The sequence below is a fragment of the Hippichthys cyanospilos genome, chromosome 8 (assembly GCF_059441005.1).
Source record: "Hippichthys cyanospilos isolate Australia breed blue-spotted pipefish chromosome 8, RoL_Hcya_1.0, whole genome shotgun sequence".
Lineage (NCBI taxonomy): Eukaryota > Metazoa > Chordata > Actinopteri > Syngnathiformes > Syngnathidae > Hippichthys > Hippichthys cyanospilos.
Genome location: NC_142376.1, coordinates 5,855,440 through 5,876,018, shown reverse-complemented (window position 1 = coordinate 5,876,018; position 20,579 = coordinate 5,855,440). Strand labels below are relative to the sequence as shown.

At 40.6% G+C, this 20,579-nt stretch overlaps 1 protein-coding gene across 1 annotated transcript in view; it reads right to left on the bottom strand.

Moving 5' to 3' along the window:
* cdh5 (cadherin 5) overlaps nucleotides 1-20,579 on the bottom strand; it is a 36,594-nt gene that overhangs the window by 12,590 nt on the left and 3,425 nt on the right. The window contains exons 2-11 of the mRNA XM_088421260.1: nucleotides 13,044-13,283; nucleotides 12,097-12,376; nucleotides 11,353-11,475; nucleotides 10,959-11,126; nucleotides 10,529-10,707; nucleotides 7,506-7,619; nucleotides 6,411-6,553; nucleotides 6,158-6,291; nucleotides 3,955-4,064; nucleotides 2,523-2,625 (exon numbers count right to left, since the gene is read on the bottom strand). Coding sequence (XP_088277386.1) covers nucleotides 2,523-2,625; nucleotides 3,955-4,064; nucleotides 6,158-6,291; nucleotides 6,411-6,553; nucleotides 7,506-7,619; nucleotides 10,529-10,707; nucleotides 10,959-11,126; nucleotides 11,353-11,475; nucleotides 12,097-12,376; nucleotides 13,044-13,280 — 1,591 coding nt within the window. The 5' untranslated portion in view covers nucleotides 13,281-13,283. The remainder of the gene's footprint in view (nucleotides 1-2,522; nucleotides 2,626-3,954; nucleotides 4,065-6,157; nucleotides 6,292-6,410; nucleotides 6,554-7,505; nucleotides 7,620-10,528; nucleotides 10,708-10,958; nucleotides 11,127-11,352; nucleotides 11,476-12,096; nucleotides 12,377-13,043; nucleotides 13,284-20,579) is intronic.

The following is a 20,579-nucleotide window of genomic DNA, read 5'->3' as shown; positions in this document are numbered from 1 at the left end:
AGACAGCGCATGACATGTTGTGAAATGCACTCATCGCTCATGTTTTCTCCCCCCCCTGTGTCTTTATAAAACCATCCATCCATCCCCTGCTGCGTCTTTTAAAATACCTCAGAGGAACTTCACTTTCACCTGCCGCTGTCTGTTTCCCTCTTCCTTGTTTTATTCCTTCCTCGTTTGATATATTTATATTTATTTATATTTTGTATTATTTATATTTATACATACATATCCGTCCATTTTCTAGAGCCGCTTATCCTCAAAAAGGTCGCAGACTTGTTGGTGCCAGCCAATCGCAAGGCAAACAGGGACAAAAAAAACATTCACGCACCCAATCATACCTAAAGACAATTTAAAGGGACAGTGTGTAAGATTTAGACTAAAAAGGAATATATTAAATGATTGTAAATTTCAAAACCTTGCAAATGAATGTGTTTGTAATGACCAACAGTATGTTTTAAATATAATCGTAGCTCTAGTTATTATTAAAAGATATTACATGGGAGGTGGCACTTCTCCGGAGGCGGCCATGTTTGTTATAGCTAGGTACAATGGCAAATCCACCACCTGCTGTCCGTAGGGAAAAACGGTCTAAATCTTACACACTTTAATATGTTCAATTCACCTGCCGTGCATGTTTTTGGAGTGTAGGTGGAAGGTGGAGTGCCCGGAGAGATTTATTTACCCAAGCGGGCTAGGGGAGAACATGCAAACTCCCCACAGGAAGGAACTTGGGTCTCTTTAACTGTGAGGCGGACGTGCTATTCTCTACTCCACAGAGCCGCCTTAAATTCTATTCTGATTTTTAACAAGAATCCCAAATGAAGATTTCTTTTACATGATTACCTTGATTAAAAATCAATCCCAAATTCAAGTTTCCTCGTCAAAAAAAATGTATTTTGAAATATTTTTCCAAATATATAAATGTTTAAATGGACTTTTCGGGTCGTTGAGCCTTGGCAGAGGTTTGCTGAGTGCCATTGTCATTCGTATTCATCGAATCCATTTCACCTAATCCTCATCTTCCTCCCCCTGGCTTCTTTTCATCTTTTTTTTTTTCTCCAAATCATCTTCATCTGTCTTCCCTCCATCATTGCTGCAGAACCCCCCCGGGCACCAACGCGCAGGAAATAGACGAGGCCACTCCCAACCTTCCTGTTTATCTTTCTTGCCGCGTGGCGTGTTATTTCAGGTTCGACTCGGATTAAACGGCAACGCTTCACCTGAGTGTCTCGTGTGACGGCCTGCAGCTTTCATCCTCGCACACCTTTAATATTTGACGAGAACGCTCGGTTGCTCTTTGCCGTCTTTTGTTGTTTTTTTTTTTTAATCATGCGATCAAAAGATATTTTAGCTTGAGACATTTTGTATCCAAAGATAGAGATCTGACGTAAGCAGGAATCCGGTGTGATAATCGGTCTAATGAACATGATGGCAGAATCGTCGTTCACATACAGGCTTGGATTTTTACGTTTCGTGTGAGTTCTGGAGATGACATCATCTGCTCTTAAATTATTGCTATCGTGACTGCCATCAAAGTGTTCATCCCAGTCGTATTATTTTAGGAATTACTCCGCACATTCTGACAATCCCTCCATTCTTCAAAAATCTAGTAGTTTCACGTTATGATTGACAGATTCCTATGATAAATTTCCCCCTAATAAGTACTGTATTTTCCACACTATAAGGCGCACCGGATTATAAGGCGCACCCCCAATTAATGACATATTTTAAATCTTTTCTCATATATAAGGCACACCGGATTATAAGGCGCACCCTCAATTATTGACATATTTTAAAACTTTATCAATCACAATATAGTAATACTCAAATTAATAACAATAATAATCTCAATAGCATAATAACTAAGTGTCATTACCACCAACCTTGTTCAACTGTAAACACACAAACGAAACAGGTAAAGCTTACTTTATCGGTTCATTCCCCATCTACGGATCCCAATCTCAATATTGATCCATTTATAAGGCGCACTTGATTATAAGGTGCACCCTCAATTAATGACATATTTTAAAACTTTTTCCATATATAAGGCGCATTGTATTATAAGGCGCACCCTCAATCAATGACATATTTTAAAACTTTTTCAATCACAATATAATATTACTCAAAGTAATAATAATAACTGAAATAATAACTCTAAACTCTCATTCGCATAATAACTGAATGTCAATATGACCAACCTTGTTCAACTGTAAACAGGTAAAGCTTACTTTATCACTTCATTCCCCATCTACCAATCCCAATCTCAATATTGATCCATATATAAGGCGCACGTGATTATAAGGTGGACCATCAGCTTTTTTAAAAAATTAAGGCTTTTAGTGCGGAAAACACGGTAGTTCTACAGCAACACTTATGTCCAATATTTGCTGCCTCCAGCTGCAGGCAGCACTCAGCACCACAGACAGGCTTCAATGCCCTCGCGTGGGTGCAAGAAACACATTTTAGCCGCCTGCATAGCAAAAATGTCAGCGTTGCGAAATAGATAAACAACAGTAACTTACTGCCAAAGTCTCTGATGGAGAAGTTGGAGCTGGGAGACGCCAGAAGGAAGGTGAACGAGGCTGGCTGCTCGTCCTGATCGGTGGCCCTCAACGTTCCGATGACCTGAAGGGAAAAAAAACACGGACGAATGAAAAGCAGAAAAACAGAAAAAAAAATGGCAAAAAAAGAGTAGACACTGGCAAAATAATACAGATTTCAAACATATTTTGAGAACTAGACATAAATGGAAAACAAATTTCAGATAAAAGCTAGCGAGGTATTTGACGAAAAGAAACACTATAGACATACACGATCTGTAGAACCCAATTAAAAAAGAGAATTTAAAAGGCCTTAAATCAACTTAATATCAACCTTAAAATGTAGAGTGCAGTTTGAGGAGTGTGGGTGGAGCCAAATATTTGACTCCTCCTATTAAACATTGTACTTCTCCACAGAAGCGTATCCAGAATGTTACAGGCCTTGAGAATGGACCAATCAATGTTGGTTCTGATTGTGTAGGACAGTGGTTCTGAAATGGGGGTACTAGTACCACTGGGGGTACTTGAAGGAACTTCAGGGTGTACTCAAGATTTTAAATAAAACAAACATGCAAAAATCCTTTAAAAGTAACTATTGAAAATATAAGTTCATAAAACTGATTTTATGTTGAGATTTCCAGATTCTCCCCCAAACTAGAATGGTTGGACCCAACTTGTCATGTGTCGCCTCTCGTTACCTGTCATGTCAGTTGTTTATTTTTGTGAACACATCTCTACTATGATCCCAAAAGAGGACACTTTAAATTGAATATTTGACGAATATTTATTTATAATTATTTTTTTTTAGATAACACGTCTGACACTTTATGTTGATTTTTTTTGGGGGGGGGGGGGGGGGGGGGGGCAAATATTTATTAATAATGAAAATAATGTCTTATTTTTGTGACAGGGTTTAATATTTAATATTTTTCTGTGGACAAATATTTATTTACTCTTATTTATTTCTTCTTTTTTTCCATTTTTGGTGTAGGACGTTGGGTTTAAAGGTTGTGGACAAAAGATGTCCTCATTATAGAAATGTCCCCCACAGACAGCACTTTCTAAATGGCCGGGGTCGGTATTTGGGGTGGGGCACTCAATAGTTTATATAGTTTTTCAGTTTATCATGTTCAGGCAAGTGTAAAAAATAACGAGTGGCGTCACAAGACGACGAATTAAAGCCGCCAAGAAAATCGTTTAAAAAAGAAAGTGCTGAGCCTCAGTGTAGGTGGAGACAAAAGATTTGTGGGCGTAATCAAACATTGAGCTCCGCCCACACCTTGAACACGTCCGCTGCCATTGCGAACAACAGGCGTCAAAGATCTTTTTGACGTCTTTAGTCGTCAAAGCCAGTCAATGTCAGCGGTGGTACGTTTTTAAATAATGAGCTAAATTGAGCATCAACGCAACTTACTGTATTGGCGGCATCATTCTCGCACACAAAAATGTCATCCGCATCCAATTCGGGCTTGTTGTCGTTGACGTCCTCCACGACGATGTTGACTTTGACAAACGACTCCAATCCTAAAATCAATCAACAAACAATCACCGAGCGTCACGTCGAGCCGCCCGCGGGCGTCGCTTTTGACTGCGGCGTCGCTTGAAAAGGAATCAACTGCGTTTAGGGTGAAATAATCCCATCACGATCGCACAAAGACGTTTGGATGTGTCACACGGCCTTCGGTTAGACATATTGATTTTTTTGGCTTGTTTTCATTGACTTAAAAGAAATTGCAATTTTGAGGCCTTTTCAACATACGTGGCTTGAACTGTTTTATTTCGCAAACTGAAGTTGGGTAACCATGTTTTTCAAGAGTAGATACACAAAATTGACCAAATACTGCAATATATATGGCAAGGCAATACTGTGATCCCTCCTACTTCGCGGTTAATGGGGGCTCAACCCCCCGCAAAGTCCGAAACCCGTGAAGTAGGGTATCAGTTCCTAAATTTCTATGTACGCCTCAATATAGCCGCAGTAACCATAAACAATCCTTTTTTTTTGTATTTTTGCGTATTTTATTTCCTTTCTCCTATTATTTAACATTACATTATCCCTAATAACATTATTGTATATCCATTAAATAATTAATATGACTTAGTTTGTTGAGAATTTGTTCTCAGGACTGGTTATCTGAACCAAGACTCCGGGGAAAGAGTACGCAAGTTGAACTTGACATTTATTTTGGCTCATGTATGGTGTATCATGTAGTATCTGTTGAATAATAAATCAACAACAATCTTAAAGTCAGTCAATTAACATATAAATACTTGCCGAACTTTAATCTATGAATTTACTGTATTTTTCGCCGACATTAGCGGGTTAGTTAGTTATTAACTAATATTACTTAGTTATTTGATGAATACGGTACTGTATAATGTACTTGTTTGCTTCTTTTTTTCATTTTTTTTCTCCATTTTTGCACATTTTTTAAATTAATTTTTTATTTGGAAATATTTTTAATTTTTCCTGGAAAAACCCGCAAAGTACTGAGACCGCGATACCCGAGACCGCGATGTAGGAGGGATCACTGTATTATGTGAGCAACCATTTTCGTCTTATTTTGGACATTTTTAGGAGTCCGTAAAATAGCAATTCGTCCATGAGATTTTTGTCCATCGGCCACCAAATTTAAACAAATTGTCGATCTTAAACTGTGAATCGTTTTGTTATGTTATTCAAATATTGAATGCTAGCATGATAATACATTAGTTTGCATGTATTTTTATCGTTATTTTTCACAAATCTGCACTATTGATCGGTCCACATTTCAGCATTACTGTTTACAAATTATTGACCCATCTAAAGCGTCGAAATTGGCTACCGCTTTCAGCCGATTATCTGTCCTTCCCTAATTTTAGTTTGAAGTGGCAATTCTGGAGTTATCTCAGCCCTTACCGTGTATCTTTTAAAGAGGAACAAATCAGTCCACGCTCTCGTAACTCCCCAACATTTGTGGTGGTGCCACGCGCCATTCATCGCTGCTCGCAGCTTTCATTTCGCTTGTATTCATACCAAAGCTTTTTTTTGCAGTTTTTGTCATCGGCTGAGATGATTAAGGCCAAAGGACAAAAGGGTTTCTATTTGCAAGCTGTTTATTTGTCACATTAAAGCAGCCTCATCGTTCTTTTAAAATCTACCATTTAATGTAGCGACTATCTTTAGTGCCTTCCTGCGTGCGGATCACTATATCGGAGACCCTGTCGAACGGGGCTCGGGGGACCGTCGTGCTCCCTAAACATGATGACAAACCACTAAAATAGATCTTTGGATGCTGTTGGCCGCCCGTCTAAAAATACAGGCTTTGCTTTGGGGGGGCTGCAGACGAACAAAGAGACGGCGTAATGTGATTTTCTGCTCGCGCTGAGGCTCGGCCAGGTGCGTTGGCAAGGTGTCTGATGCGTGTTTTTCCTCGCCGATCGACTACACGCCGCGTTTCCAACACATGCGGGAGAAACTGTGAGTTTGGCCTCTGTAACTCGCTCCCCGAGCGCGTGTTATCCGACACATGGCTTCCATTTGCCTGTGAGGAGCTTTTGTTTTGAATTCATAAAAGTGTGTGTGGGGAAAAGGGTGTGTTTATGTGTGTGTATGTGTGTGTGTGTGTATGACGCACCGCTTGGCTCCTCTTGGGCTTTAACTTGGAACATGTGCAGGCCCTCCAGCTCGCGGTCCAGAGTCCTGAGGGTGGACATCTGCCCCGTGATTGGATTGATAGCGATTGGACAATCCTTGTCCAAGATTGAGTACCTGAGGGGAGGAAGAGCGCGGCCGCTCATTTTCCCGGCAACATTTGTTCCCATTACCATATTTTAGCGTCGTAAAACCACAACTGGATATTTGATGCGTGTGGCGCAATAGATTCGCACCGGATACTCTTGCCGGTTTTGTCCGGATCTCTGGCGCTGATGGTTCCAATGTTGTTGACCAGTCTTTCTTCAGGCACGTTGAAGGTGTACGTCGGCTGTGAAAATACCGGCGGCTCGTCCACATCCAACACTTTGACGTTCACCTGCGGATGCGAGAACACTTTTTCACTGACGCTTTTGTTGATCTGCCTTATTTGATTTTTGATGTGGTCGGAAGTGAACTGAGACTTTTAGGCTTCGGCATATCCGATGGTCCGAAACTTGGGCTGCTATGTAGCAGATGTCAAATGTTCAAGTGCTCATTTTTACCATATTTTCCGCACTATAAGGCGCTCCGGATTATAAGGCGCACCCTCAATTAATGACATATTTTCAAACTTTTTCCATATATAAGGTGCACCGGATTACAAGGCGCACCCTCAATTAATGACATATTTTAAAACTTCTTCAATCACAATATAGTAATACTCAAAGTAATAACAATATTAACTCAAATAAAAACTCTCAATAGCATAATAACTCAATGTCAATATGAGCAACCTTGTTCAACTGTAAACACACAAAAGAAACAGGTAAAGCTTATTTATCAGATCGTTCCCCGTCTACGAATTCCAATCTCAATATTCATTTATATATAAGGCGCACCAGATTATAAGGCGCACCCTCAATTAATGGCATATTTTAAAACAAATTTCAATGACAATATAGCAATACTCTACTCAAAGTAATAACAATAACTCAAATAATAACTCTAAACTCTCAATAGCATAGTAAGTCAATGTCAATATGAGCAACCTTGTTCAACTTTAAACACACAAAAGAAACAGGTAAAGCTTATTCTATCAGTTCATTCCCTATCTACCAGTCCCAATCTCAATATTGATCCATATATAAGGCGCACTTGATTATAAGGTGCACTATCAGCTTTTTAAAAAAAATTAAGGCTTTTGGGTGCGCCTTATAGTGCGGAAAATACGGTACATGAGAGAGAGGATGACAAGCATTACTAACTGAACAGACAGATCACATTAATGAATAGATAAAAGTGTGGCCATGTACTTAGTGATTAGGTGGTTAAGTATTGTTGTAATTTACCTGTGCTGTGGTAACGGCAGTAGCTACGTTGTCAGCAGGAAAGCGCAAGTTTCGTAGGTTTTCCCGGACCTGCACGCTGAACGAGTAGCTGTTTCTTGTCTCGTAGTCCAGAGTCTGAATATCACCCGAGAGACAGTTCAGGATAATAGTTTTAAAGATAAACAAACAAGAGAAATTCTACTCATACCACATAGAGGATCAAGTAGTATTTATCTTTTTTCTAGAACTGTATTACCGGATCAATTAGATTTTTTTTTTTTTTTTTCAGGAAAGATTGTAATTAACAAGATCAATGTGATAGATTTAAAAAAATGTATTCCTAAATTTAAGTGACATTTTGTTTTGGAAGTAAATGCTTGAATTTTACAATCTAGTTTACCATTTCTTCCAAGAATACAAAGTCAGAAAGACGAGATTGAAGTGATCATGACATTATTACATGACTAAAGTAATAAATGAAAAATTGCGAGTCTTTTTTAATGTTACAGAAATAACTAGTACATCCTACAACTACTAGTACAAGATTTAAGTAGCACTTGGGGGAGAATGATTTTTTTTATATCCAATTTGGGGATTTTTTTCCCCTATGAATTAAACAGTCATAAAACGAAAAAAATCAAGTCATTATCATGTTGTTACATAACTAAAGTGATCATAATTCAAAACTGATCATTTTAACATTTCAGAAATATCCATAGTACAAACATTCTAGAAATTTTCAAGAAAAAAATTGTATTACTACAACTGTCAAGTAGTATTTGGCGAGGAATCATTTTAACCTAGCAAGATTGTAGTATTTTTTTTCACCAATACTCTTACATGAAAGTTGTCATTTTAGTATAATTTTTGCAAAACCTTTAAGAACTTAAAAAAAATCTGTGCAATGTGTCCCAATACTTTTGCCTATACCATTTACATTTCTGAATGTTTTCCATCCATCCTTTGATGTGAACAAGCATCCAGTGCTAAGCAGCACTATTCCCCTCTTTCCCATTTCCGTTCCAATTTCTGGGGGCATTAGAGCAATCGTACCTTTCACTTTACGTTCTTTTTATAATCTACGGACAGGTAGACGGGAGCGTGCCGCTAACTGGATTATTCTCGCTAACGACGACCGGTAAACACTTTTAACGAGCGTGCGGCCCATGGACTAGACTGGCCACGCACGGAGCCAAAGGATTGGGCTTCCTCTCCACGTCTTTGGAATACATTTGGTGCTCTGTGATGTCTCGTAAATACTTTATCTGAAACCTCGCAAGCGTGAAATATCTCCACTCAGCAGACGGGCAACGCCACGCATTGTTATTTATCAGAGCGCCTGCGTAAATGTGTGTGAGTGTGGCTTTTGCCTCGGATGCTTATGTTCTTCTTTGCTCGTGGATGTTTTGTAATGCTCGGATCCTGAGTTCTATTTATGTGCCCGGAGTCAGCCGAGGATAAAAAGACGCTTAAATGTCACATCAAAAGAGAAACCGGTGCAACTGGAACATAGATGAGCCTTAATATTTTGCAGGGGGGTAGGGGTAGGGCCATAAACAAATATAGTAGACTCCATCCCCGTTGAGTTTAATGCAGTGGACTCTCGCGTTACAGCGTCCCTGGCTTACGTTTTTTTTTTCATGTTGGGATGTGGAATACTGAGTTTTTTCGCCCCCTCTTAACGGTATTTTTCCGGCGACAAAAACAACTGTCATGACCCTAGGGGGATGACTGTATTTGTTGTTTTGTTTCCATCTGCAGGCGTTTTTAGGTAATTGCACTTATTTTCTGTTACGCTATTGGTCAGCGTCTCTTCACGGAGATGGTGGTCTGCTATTGGTCGGCCTCACTCGTTTCCAAATGGCGGAATGGTAGAGCTTTGTTCCATCATGAGTGGTTACAAAAGTGTATTTATACTGCTTATTTCAAAGTTGAAAGGGTTAGCCATGAGTCCCAAAATTGCTAGTGATTATAGAGATGGAAGTAAGAAGATGATTTATATGGAAATGAATCTGGAGATAATCAAGAAACACGAAGCTAGCTTAGCCTAGGCTGCCCTTACTAGGGAATATGGGCATAACAAGCGCCACTCAAAAGTAAATAAATAATTTCTTTATTTTTTACTTATGATGTTTTCTGATAGTGTACTTGTATATTATATATACGTGGCACTTACCATACTATTTTGGCACCAATTTTTAATATGTATGTACAATTTGGATGTTTTTACCTGGAGTTCTAAACGCATTAGCTATTGAACATAGGTTTGGATTGCCGGTCATACGGTGAATTTGTCTTACGAGCCCAAACGCTGAACGAATTAATCTCGTGTATGGATGGGCAAGTATCTTTTCCCGGTATCAGCGCCGGTATCAACCTTATTTCAAGATATCGGTACTCGCAAAGGCAGTTTTACGATCAGGAACCAGAATTTCAAAATTAGAATAGAAAATTGACAATTTCTTTGCCGTTTCAAAGCGACATTTACGACCTTTTTGTTTTGGTTGATTATGGCGGTTTTGCCTGAAGGAATACTACATTCCCCGTGAGGCATTGTGTCAATAAATTTTGATTTTACATTTCTGTTTCCAGATGGATGGCGATGAAAGCCGTTTCACGATTAGGAACCAGAGTTTAGAAATTAACATTTATTGGCAGTTTGAAAGCAACAGTTAGGAACTTCTACTTTTCATTGATTATAGCGGAAACTACATTTCCTGTGAGGCATAGTGTTGTGAAATCCAGATTTTCCGGTTGCCTGCATTTGGACTTAATTATATGAATCTAACTGTGTCTAACTGTGTGGCTGATCATGTCTATTTAGAAATGCAAACTCCCAACTATTTATTACTACCACACAAATTTCTGATAGCTAATAGCATTATCATTTTGGTTTGAACAACAAAAGCTATTTTCTAGTCCACGAGGAACAAAAACAGTTTAGTTTAAAATAATACTGTCTTAGGTTACAGTGTTGCAACTAAAGTAATTTGGCATTAAAATAACAACAACGACAAAAAAACAAAAAAAAGGATGAGTTTTACCTGTCTCAACATGAGGTTGCCATCCTTGCTGGGTCCGAGCTCCACAAAAAACATTTTGTTGTCGATGGGTAAAGAGAAGATGGGCTCTTTGTTTTGGATCTGATCTCGATCCTCCAGCTCTAAGGTTCCGATTCTCGTGTTCAGCTTGTGGTCCTCCGGAACCTGCAACTCGTACGTCCCTACGGCGGAAACGGAACTCTTTTAGCCGTTATTTAGCTTTGGTTAAACTCGGGTTTCTTCAAATCCATTTTGTGTCAAACCGTCATATTTATTTTACACAAATGCTCAAAAATGAGCAATTATTTCTTTACTAGAAGGCCTAATTTCAAAAACAGAATAAAAGACGAGCAGTTTGTTGCCGTCGTAAAATGTCATCTCGTAATATTCAGTATTTGTGACAATTGCGCCTTTATTGCCGTACGATACTCACGTCTGGTGAAGGACGCGATGTTGTCGTTGGTGTCGGTGATTCTAACAGTGACGGAGGTCGTGGCCGTGCTACCCGAAGCCATTCCTCTCATGTCCTGAGCTCGGACGACCACCACATACCGACTCTTGGTCTCCCGATCCAGAGTGCTTACTTTGCAGCTGATCATTCCTGGACACAAAGTGAGTTAATGAACATATGCTACAATGCGAACTATTCTTCACGATTAAAGACGTTTTCAGGTTCGTAAATAGTAAGAACCAGGTTTGACTGACTACATTGGTTCCCCCAATGTTTTTTTTTTTTTTTAGCTACAGATTAATGGTACAAGCTAGATTTTCGTAAACGCCGGTTTTTGGAAGACTCGAGGAAGCTGAAATGACTTCAAGTTTAAAACCTGTAATGCTGTCGATTTCAAAGGCAGACAGGTCGCCGTCGGGCGTCAAAGAGTAACGCAGCTCTCCGTTTGCAGTGGTGGGGTCGTCAGCGTCCGTCGCCCTCACTTCGATTACTTTGGTTCCTGCGGAGGTAAAGACTTGTTAGAACTAATAGAGTGTGTGTGTTAAAGTTCCAAGTTCACAATACCACCATAAATACATACACACACACACATATAGTGCATCAAAGTGTGAGAGGCGGCACTAACTCTCCCTGCAGCCCAAGTGCAACCCCATAATGCAACTTTTCTTAAAGGGCCAGTCTCAACATTTTTTTTCTCTAATCTTAATATCCATCCATCCATTTTCTAGAGCCGCTTATCCTAACAAGGGTCGCAGGCTTGCTGGTGCCTATCCCAGCTGGCTTTGAGCAGTAGGCGGGGGACACCCTAAACTGGTCGCCAGCCAATTTTAGGGCACACGGTATTTTTTTTTCAGTATTAGATTTATCATCCGTTTCCAGTCTTTCTTGTGAAAATTGCAACATTCCTGGGAAAATTCCTGTGGCATTTGCAAAATTTTTGTAAAATTCTCTGCTAATTCTGAGCTAAATTGAGCTTCTAATTAAATATAATTGATCTTCCTCAAGATGAAATATTTGTTTTCTGACAGGTGCCAGGATAACGCACGACATTAAACCGATGAATCGTAGTAGTATTTTTAATTATTAATAATAAAAGTCTTCGATTTGGTCTATAACGTACCTATGGTGGACCGCTCCATGATTGATCCGTTGTAGGTTTTGGGGAAGACCGGGCTGTTGTCATTGATGTCAGTCACCTGAACCACAAAGTCTCCCGAGTCCTCGATGAGTTTGTTATTGCCGTCGTACATCCTGGCGGTCAGGTGGTAGGCGCTCTTCTCCTCGCGGTCCAGAGACTTACTGACAAACAAGTCGCCCTTATGGTCCACGGTGAAGATGCTGTCTGCGCCTTCACCCTCAATTTTGAATCGCTTCACGTCCACTCTCTGACTTGACTTAAGCTGAAAAAAGGATACAATGTTGTGGGTGCTAAACAAAATGCACCTCCACCAAAGTCCAGAGGGAATTTTTTTGCTTTAATTAATTTTTTAGAGGGTCTCTATCTCTATCTGGAAATTTAAATTTTTTGAGATTTTATCCATAGCAATGTTTCTCCATATGATATAGCTTTAAATCTATCTCTTTTGTAGTTTTTTGATCAGCGCACATAAGTTAATGTACCCCAAAGTTACTTTGTTTTTTTATTTTATATTATTGGAACGTATGGTGGCAGTCACACGGTGCGAGGCATGGTTTCATTCAATGAGATGTTTCACTTCCTGGTTAGAAATCTTGCTGCCATAAAACTCGCATTTCATTAGAATTTGAACGTCCTATGTGCCAAAGACAAAATTTCATATACTGCATTACCTAGGGCATAGGTGTGAAACTCCAGTCCTCGAGGGCCGGTATCCTGCATGTTTTTGAAGCCTCTCTCTCAAACACACCTGATTCAAGCGATTAGATCATTTTCTAGCTCCTGTTAATAAACTAATCATTGGAATCAGGTATGTCGGGGAGAGACAACTGGAAAACTTGCAGGATACCGGCCCTCGAGGACTGGAGTTTGACAGCTATGACCTAGGGAACATTTTGAACACCATGAAACAACGGTTGATTCCAGTTTACCTGCCCGATCTTGTAAGGAATCGGCGCCGGTTTCTCCTCCTCCACGTAGAGCGAGTTCCAGATCCACTCCCGCCTCTTTCGCGATAGCGCGGGATGTTTTTCCTTCAACACAATCTCTTGGGCAACGCCTTGCTGCCTCTCCGATCCCACCGTCGAGTCCTCTGAATTGCCGGGTGACACGGACCAGGCCGCGATGGCCAGAATAAGCCCCGCGGTCCAGAGCCGGAGCAAAGCCATGATCTGTTCAGAGGGGGTGAAGAAGTGAGGATGAGGGAGAAGAAGACTGTGACATTAAAACCACTTATCAGCGATGCGCACACTACCCGGGAGTCCTGGTCGGCCAATCTTGGACAACCAGGACTCTTAAAGCTTCTCAGAAATGGGACCCGGTGGAACATTTAGGACCCCGGTGCTGAAAGCATTTCACCCCGGAGGCCGCGGGGGGATTTATTAAACATGCCGGCCCAATTTTACCCGAGCACTCGGGACATGTTCGTCTTTATCGGACACTTAGCAAGCGGCGGTTTGACATTTTCCGACGATTCTCGTTCTCGCTTGGGAAGATAACTGGAAGAAGTGCTAAAAGGACGTGGTGAAGCATGTCCGCCATGTCGGGGAAAAGTTCAACAGGGTTGACGTCATCTGGCAACATGCTCGGTGATAAAAAAGTACAAAAGTGAACATTCCTGGTGACTGACTTCATGGTGTGAACGCCCTGATTCTCAAACAACCTCCATATCGAGCAGCTACAGTATGAGGGGGAACTAAATAGAAATGACCTGGAAGGATGAAAATATTCACAGAAACGAGCGAGGAGATTGTTGCATGTTTTTGCAGAGACTGGGGGAGGAATTGGTGGGGGGGGCTTACTGGTTGCCTGAAGTGACACAGACAGTTACCCCCGGGTGAGACTAAGGGGGATAGAGTTAGGGATGAGGATTGGCGAGAAACTGATGAGTTGCCTGAAGGTGACACTGTGGGGGTAGCTTGAGGGGGTACACCGAGGGTGACGAGGATATCGAGGGGGGAGACGGAAACCTAGGAGGAGCCGAGGCGTGAGAACGAAGGGGTGTAAGGTGTGGATCGTGGGGAAACTAATTGATTATCCGAGGGCTGAATTGTAACGCTATGTCCTCCTACTGTCACCCTTCATCATACCCCATGTCACCATCAATTTTCCCGTCAGTCTTACGCTCAGTGTGTCACCCCTCGAGTCAATCCCCCCAACCGTCACCTCTGCTTATCGACACCCCCCTCTTTCAACCTTATTCACCCCGCTTGTCTCCTGAGGGTGATTCTCAGCATCATCTCTCAGGTAAGCCATCAGTCCCCCTTATAGTTTCACATTCGGTTCCACCCTCATCCTCATTTAACCTTTCAGTCCCTGGTTCCGCCCCCGTTGTCTCCCCCACCGGTCTTATTCTGAATTTTTCCTGCTTCTCCTTCTGTATTCATCTCCTCACCACTGTCCTCCCCCCACAGTCTTCCTGGTCACCTTCATCCCTTCTCTCCCACTTTCTCACCCTCTAATGCAGTAGATCTTAACCTTTTTTTTAAATTATATTTTTTTTTTCACCCAAGTACCCCGAACCAAGCAAATGCTGTGCCGTAGATGTTTGAGTTACAAACACTTTGGGAATATATTTTTAGTTGTATCCTTTGGCGTATTTTCTTCAGCTACCCCAGAAAATACATCGTCCAACTTCATATGTTTTATTTCTGGCAAGAGTTCCGTCACTGATGTGCACCCGTATAAAACATAACATAAAAAAAGGTTGTCACTAAAACACAATTCAGCAGTCATTTTCTTCCCAGTTTTTTTTCTTGGTTTAAAACAAAAAATACTGTTTCTGTCATTGCACTAAAAAGCATTTAATGTCGATTTGCTGGTGACTGAAAGTCTGTTCAAATCTACCCCCATTTTAAGACCACTTTTCTAACCTCATCAGTTTAACCCTTGCGCAGTATTTGACCCAATCCTTTATTCTTTACATCAAAGGAATTTTACTTCAAAGAAGGCACCAGGGAGCTGAAATTTCACCCAGATGGTGACATGTTAAATTTCAAAATGGCTCTTCCAGGAGTGTGCCATCCATTGACTGAAATACTCTTGAGAATGATTAGGAAGAATAGGATCAAAAAATTATTAAAATGCTGCACAAGGGTCCTGTAAATCCAAATGGAATTTGTCCCTCTTTATTCCTATTGAGGTCTATACATAGCATTTTAAATCAGTTTGGTCATTGCGTTTTATTCTAAGCGGAATGCAATATTATGAACAATATATGCATCTGGGTAAAATAATTTCTCCCCAAATGACTCTCCCCATTATCCTCTTCTATCTCTTACTTTGGCTTCCCTCCGCCTCACCCATTTTTTCTCTTCATCCCCCTTCGTCTCCCTTACTGCTTCTCCTCTGTCTCCCGCTTTGTGCGCTAACATCAGCGACGTATCCGAACGTTGACCGTGTTTCCGTTGATCTCTAACGCATCCCGCTGAATAGATTATGCCATCTTATTGTCTTTCAACCATTAGTGGCATGCTGGGAGAAGGCGGGATTAGGATGCGGGGATTACCGGGCCGCCTCCCTTTAATGGCCTAATCTCATATTGTGGAGACCCGCCGTGACCCCCCGACCGTAAATCAGCTCAAACAAAGACGCCGACCACCACTTTTCATTTGTCCTTCTTTTTTGTCAGCCGGCCTTTTGTGTCCTTTCACTGCTAAATTAATTAAACTGGGAATGAGATGGATTTTTTTTTATCTTGATTTATTTGCCGAGTGAAATTGGAGACAGCTAAATAGTTTCTCTCCAAAATGTATTCATCTCACTTACTGCAGCGTACAGACTCCTATTCATGCATCTTTTCAAAATGGTGGAACATAACATGGTGCTGCGTTCAAGGTCTTTTTTTTTTTTTTGTCATTAAAGTGCCTGCAAATACAATGGTTTCTTTCCCTGCAGCTAGTCCACTGACGAAGGACATCAAATTAGGCTAAAACATTTTTACCCCGACCGAAAACATCTTTAAAAATTGGTCTCATATCACTAAATGGAGAATTTCACTGTGTGGTTTTGTGCTATACATGTGACAATAATTCTCTACAATCTCTACAATTAGGTCTAAGCCTTTATTTTAGCTTTAGGAAACATAAGAAAGCGACAAAAGATTGGACGGTAACATACTGCGTTTAACTCATTCACTGACATTGACGACCTTAAACTTTCAACATTTTTACTGTGTTTTCTATTGACAGTTATACTGTACAAGTCAAAAACTGGATTGGCAGTAATATATTGTGGACATATAGGTTTGAAATAATACACAATAAAATTCAAAAGAAATATGACCTTGATATTTGACTGATTTGTTCCGGCATATGGCGCCCGTTACAATATGTTTTCCATAAATGGTCTTTTTTTTTTTTTTTTCCAGGGGTGTTAGCCATTCCCTTTAATCAGTCACAGGAAGTGTAAACACAAAGCCTTCTGGGAAAACGTGCTTAATGAACGCCGGTCATTAGCGCAGGAGGACACTCCCTTCCTTTCCTGCTGTTCCAGCTGTGTGCGTGTTTCCTTCTCATCCTCCTCCTTCATTCTCCCGTTTTTCTGCCTGCATGTCATCTGTCTTTCCTCGCACTCGTCAACTTTCCGTCACTCATCATTTTCTTCTGTCTTGTTCACATGGAAGCTCGTTATTTACTTTTATTCAGCTGGCACACACACTGCTTAACTTTATTTGGCAGAATTTGGAACCGAAATTGTCTCTCACCAGAATTTAGTGGGATTTATTCCAAAAAAAGTCATTGCAATTAGATTAAGAAATTAGGTTATTTGAATGTGAGTGTAATGGAACTTAATATTAGATCAGACGAGCTTCGGAATAAGCTTACGATCGCCTTGAGATTTACAAACTAAAACAAACCATAACTTTCTAGTCAAAGCTTCTCAACTCACATTAACATCACAACCACTTGATTGTCACACTATCACGAGTGTGTTATCCCTATGTAAGTAAATGACCCAAAAATGGTCAAAATACTGCACAAGGGTTAAATGAAGCTCCTCAACTCACATCAACAGAGGTCTTTGCCACCTCGAGGTTGCAAGATGGTGGCTAAGCACATTTTTCAGAAATAAGCTCCTCGACTCTCTTCAATACAGTCCCTTATAGGGTTGAACCATTTATTGCACAGGTGTCAAAGTTCAGGCCTCGAGAGCCGGTATCCTGCTTGTTTTTGAAACTTCTTCCTCAAACACACCTGACTTAAATGATTAGAATCATTTTCAAGCTCCTGCAGAGCTTGCGAAAAGTTTATCCTTTGAATCAGGTGTGTTGGGTTGAGAAAACCAGGAAACCTGCAGGATACCGGCCCTCGAGGACTGGAGTTTGACTCCTATGGTTTATTGTTTTGGGACAAAGTCACGATCTTCGACAATGCGATTTTGAGATCGTCAAAGCTTCTTCCGTCAGCAGCATGCTCATTTGGACAAGTCACAAAACATCTCGCTATCACTCGTGGTGCCAGAATTATCTTTTTTTGCGGCTGCACGTCAATGCTAGGCGCTAAGCTAGCTTGCGCCATAGAAACACAAGCTTCATGCGCAATGGCGGCTACAAACTGCATGATGCGGATCCTCTTTTCTGAAGTGACGTATAAACTAGCATACTAGCAAGTAGCGCAAAGTTACGACGCATGCTAATCTCTTATGATAAATGTAGAGTCAGGAAGGACTCAGAATAAGTGCTTAGGTGTTCCACAAAAAATTGGCTAGAACTGCGTTAGGCCATACAGTTGAGGCAACAGCGATGAACTGCAGATTTTCAGAATCAATACTTATTAGGACGTAAAATAAGGTGATTGCTACATTAGCAGTTTAGCTCTGACAGGAAGAGCGGGATACGCTACTGTTAGTTATAATTTCTAGAAAATTCATCATTGAATTTTCTCCTTAAATCGCTCAGCACTTCCATTGCACCAACATGCCCCCAGATGGCAGCAAAACACAATTTTTGTCAAAATGAAGACCCTCAACTAACTTCAACACAGTTCCTATAGGTTTTTCAGTGACTAAAAGAGTACAGATGCCACAGAAAAACCTGCAAAATGAAATATGTAAATGAATATACAGGGTTCCATATGGTTTGGTTATTAGTGAAGATTTAATGCGGTGCTGTGATTAACTTTTTCTTCTGGTTCATGTTATGTTCTTCCTCAAACTATAAATAAGATGATCATTAGTAAAGAAAATACTGAATGTATCTATGGTAACATGCTGAGAGAGTTTTTTCACCTGTGTTGTTGCGCCAGGTTTCTTTTCACACTTTCCGTGTGCTGATTAGGGTCTCATTAATTGTAAAAAAAAATGAAATCAAATCTTCACCTTATTTACCGCAGAGGTGCGGAAAGATTAAACAAGTTCCAAGAATATCTGTAATTACATCTGAGCCTTGTCCGCAGGCTGCCGTCTCGGCGTGTGCGAGCAGGCGAGTACAACAGCGCGCTTTCGGTCGCCGCTGTCAGCGTGAGTGGCAGACGACGCTGACCTACTTTTTACCGCACTAGCAAATAAAACCAGATAAAACTTTGCATCGTATAAGCTCAAAAATGTTAACAATGACATTAAATGCTCGTTTACTTAACTGCAGAGGGCTCTGGCGTCTATTTGGCCGGCGGTTGTCAACCTTTTTTCACTTAAAGTTGCTACACGACTGATTTGTTAAAGATTGGAGCTATATTTGTAGTGGTATCTCTCGGGGTATTTTACTCTGCAACTCCAACGGCTCAATGATCTAACATCTTGCTTCATTCATGCTTCATTCATGATAATGACAAGAAAATTAAGCAATGAATTGTTTCACGTTCCAATTAATTTGCTCTTAATTAGAAAAGAAGGCTGTAGCATTCCGCTCACGGCGTCAAATTAGATTTGCAGATGCAAATCTTACTCTCAAAGGTCTTCACGTACCTCCGTGAGTATTCATACCCACATTCGAGGTCTTGAAAAATCATCAGGTGTGCAATGGGAAATTTGTCAATCTCACTTTGTGGTCATAAAATTAAGGGCTGATCAATATGTTTGTTTTTAGGCAGATGGCGATTTTTGGAAGGGAAAAAAAAATCGAGTACTAATTATTCGTCTGATTTTTTTAGCCTTTCCATTGAGGTTTTTTTGAGTAGGGTTCAATTTTCTTGGCTGACTTGCTGAGACAAAATGGACACAACAGTGGACGGAAACAAATCGGCTGGGTTTCAAGAGGATGTATTGACATCAAATGCTTTGTTAATCATAATGACGACAAAATTAAGCAATAAATTGTTTCACGTTCCAATTAATTTGCTCTTAATTAGAAAAGAAGGATGTAGCATTCCGCTCACGGCGTCAAATTAGATTTGCAGATGCAAATCTTACTCTCAAAGGTCTTCACGTACCTCCAAGGGTATTCATGCCCACATTCGAGGTCTTGAAAAATCATCAGGTGTGCAATGGGAAATTCGTCAATCTCAATTTGTGGTCATAAAATTAGGGGCTGATCAATATGTTTGTTTTCAGGCAGATGGCGATTTTTGGAAGGGGAAAAAAATATCGAGTACTGATTTTCCTAGCCTTTCCAATGAGGTATTTTTGAGTGGGGTTCAAATCTCTTGGCTGACTTGCTGAGACAAAATGGACACAACGTTGGACAGAAACAAATAGGCTGGGTTTCAAAAGGATGTATTGACATCAAATGTTTTGTGCAAATTTATGGCCCGAAGTAAATGTTGACAGTTTTCCCCGCCACTGCCCGTAAAAGCAAATCAAATTCGCGGCTTTTTGTTGTTGTTGACACGGCTCCAATTTTTACCCTCACCACAACTGTACGAACGCGCGTGTGTGTGTGTTGAGATTAAAACAGGTTTAATCACATAGCAGCTTCTAACAATCTGTCTGCTTGCAAGTCGGGCCAGCATATGTGCAACCACACACACACACACACACACACACACACACACGCACAGAGTGCACGCTCTTGTCATGTTAGACGAGTGCACGGAGGTTGTCCGAGGCGATGTCAGCGGCATTCGCTCCGACACTAATAGCCCCCCATCATCAGGACATAATTGACGGCCTGGGTCAGCTTTAAATGGAAGCCCATTACGGCCCGTGAATGGAACTGAGATTTTTTTGGTGTGCAGAACGTGTGGTGAAAATAACGGCAAGCTATCTAAGACTAACTCTGGGCCATTGAATGGACGCCATTAGAGACGACTTGGAGAATCACAACGCAATTTACGGCAAATGCTTCTTGATACCTGTCAAATCCCTCACCTGCAGTATTATACATGTTATGTTGGGCAGGTATTAATAGTGGGCTAAACTTCCATAGGGAAAGCATTTAAAAGTATAGTACAGATATATTTTTGGGGGTGAGAAAGCACAATTTTCATAACTTGTTCAACAAAATCGTAGCCATGCTGGAAAATACAAAATTATGGAAACAGACCATTTTTTAATCTGCATTCATATGTACGAACAGATACATTTGTATGTTG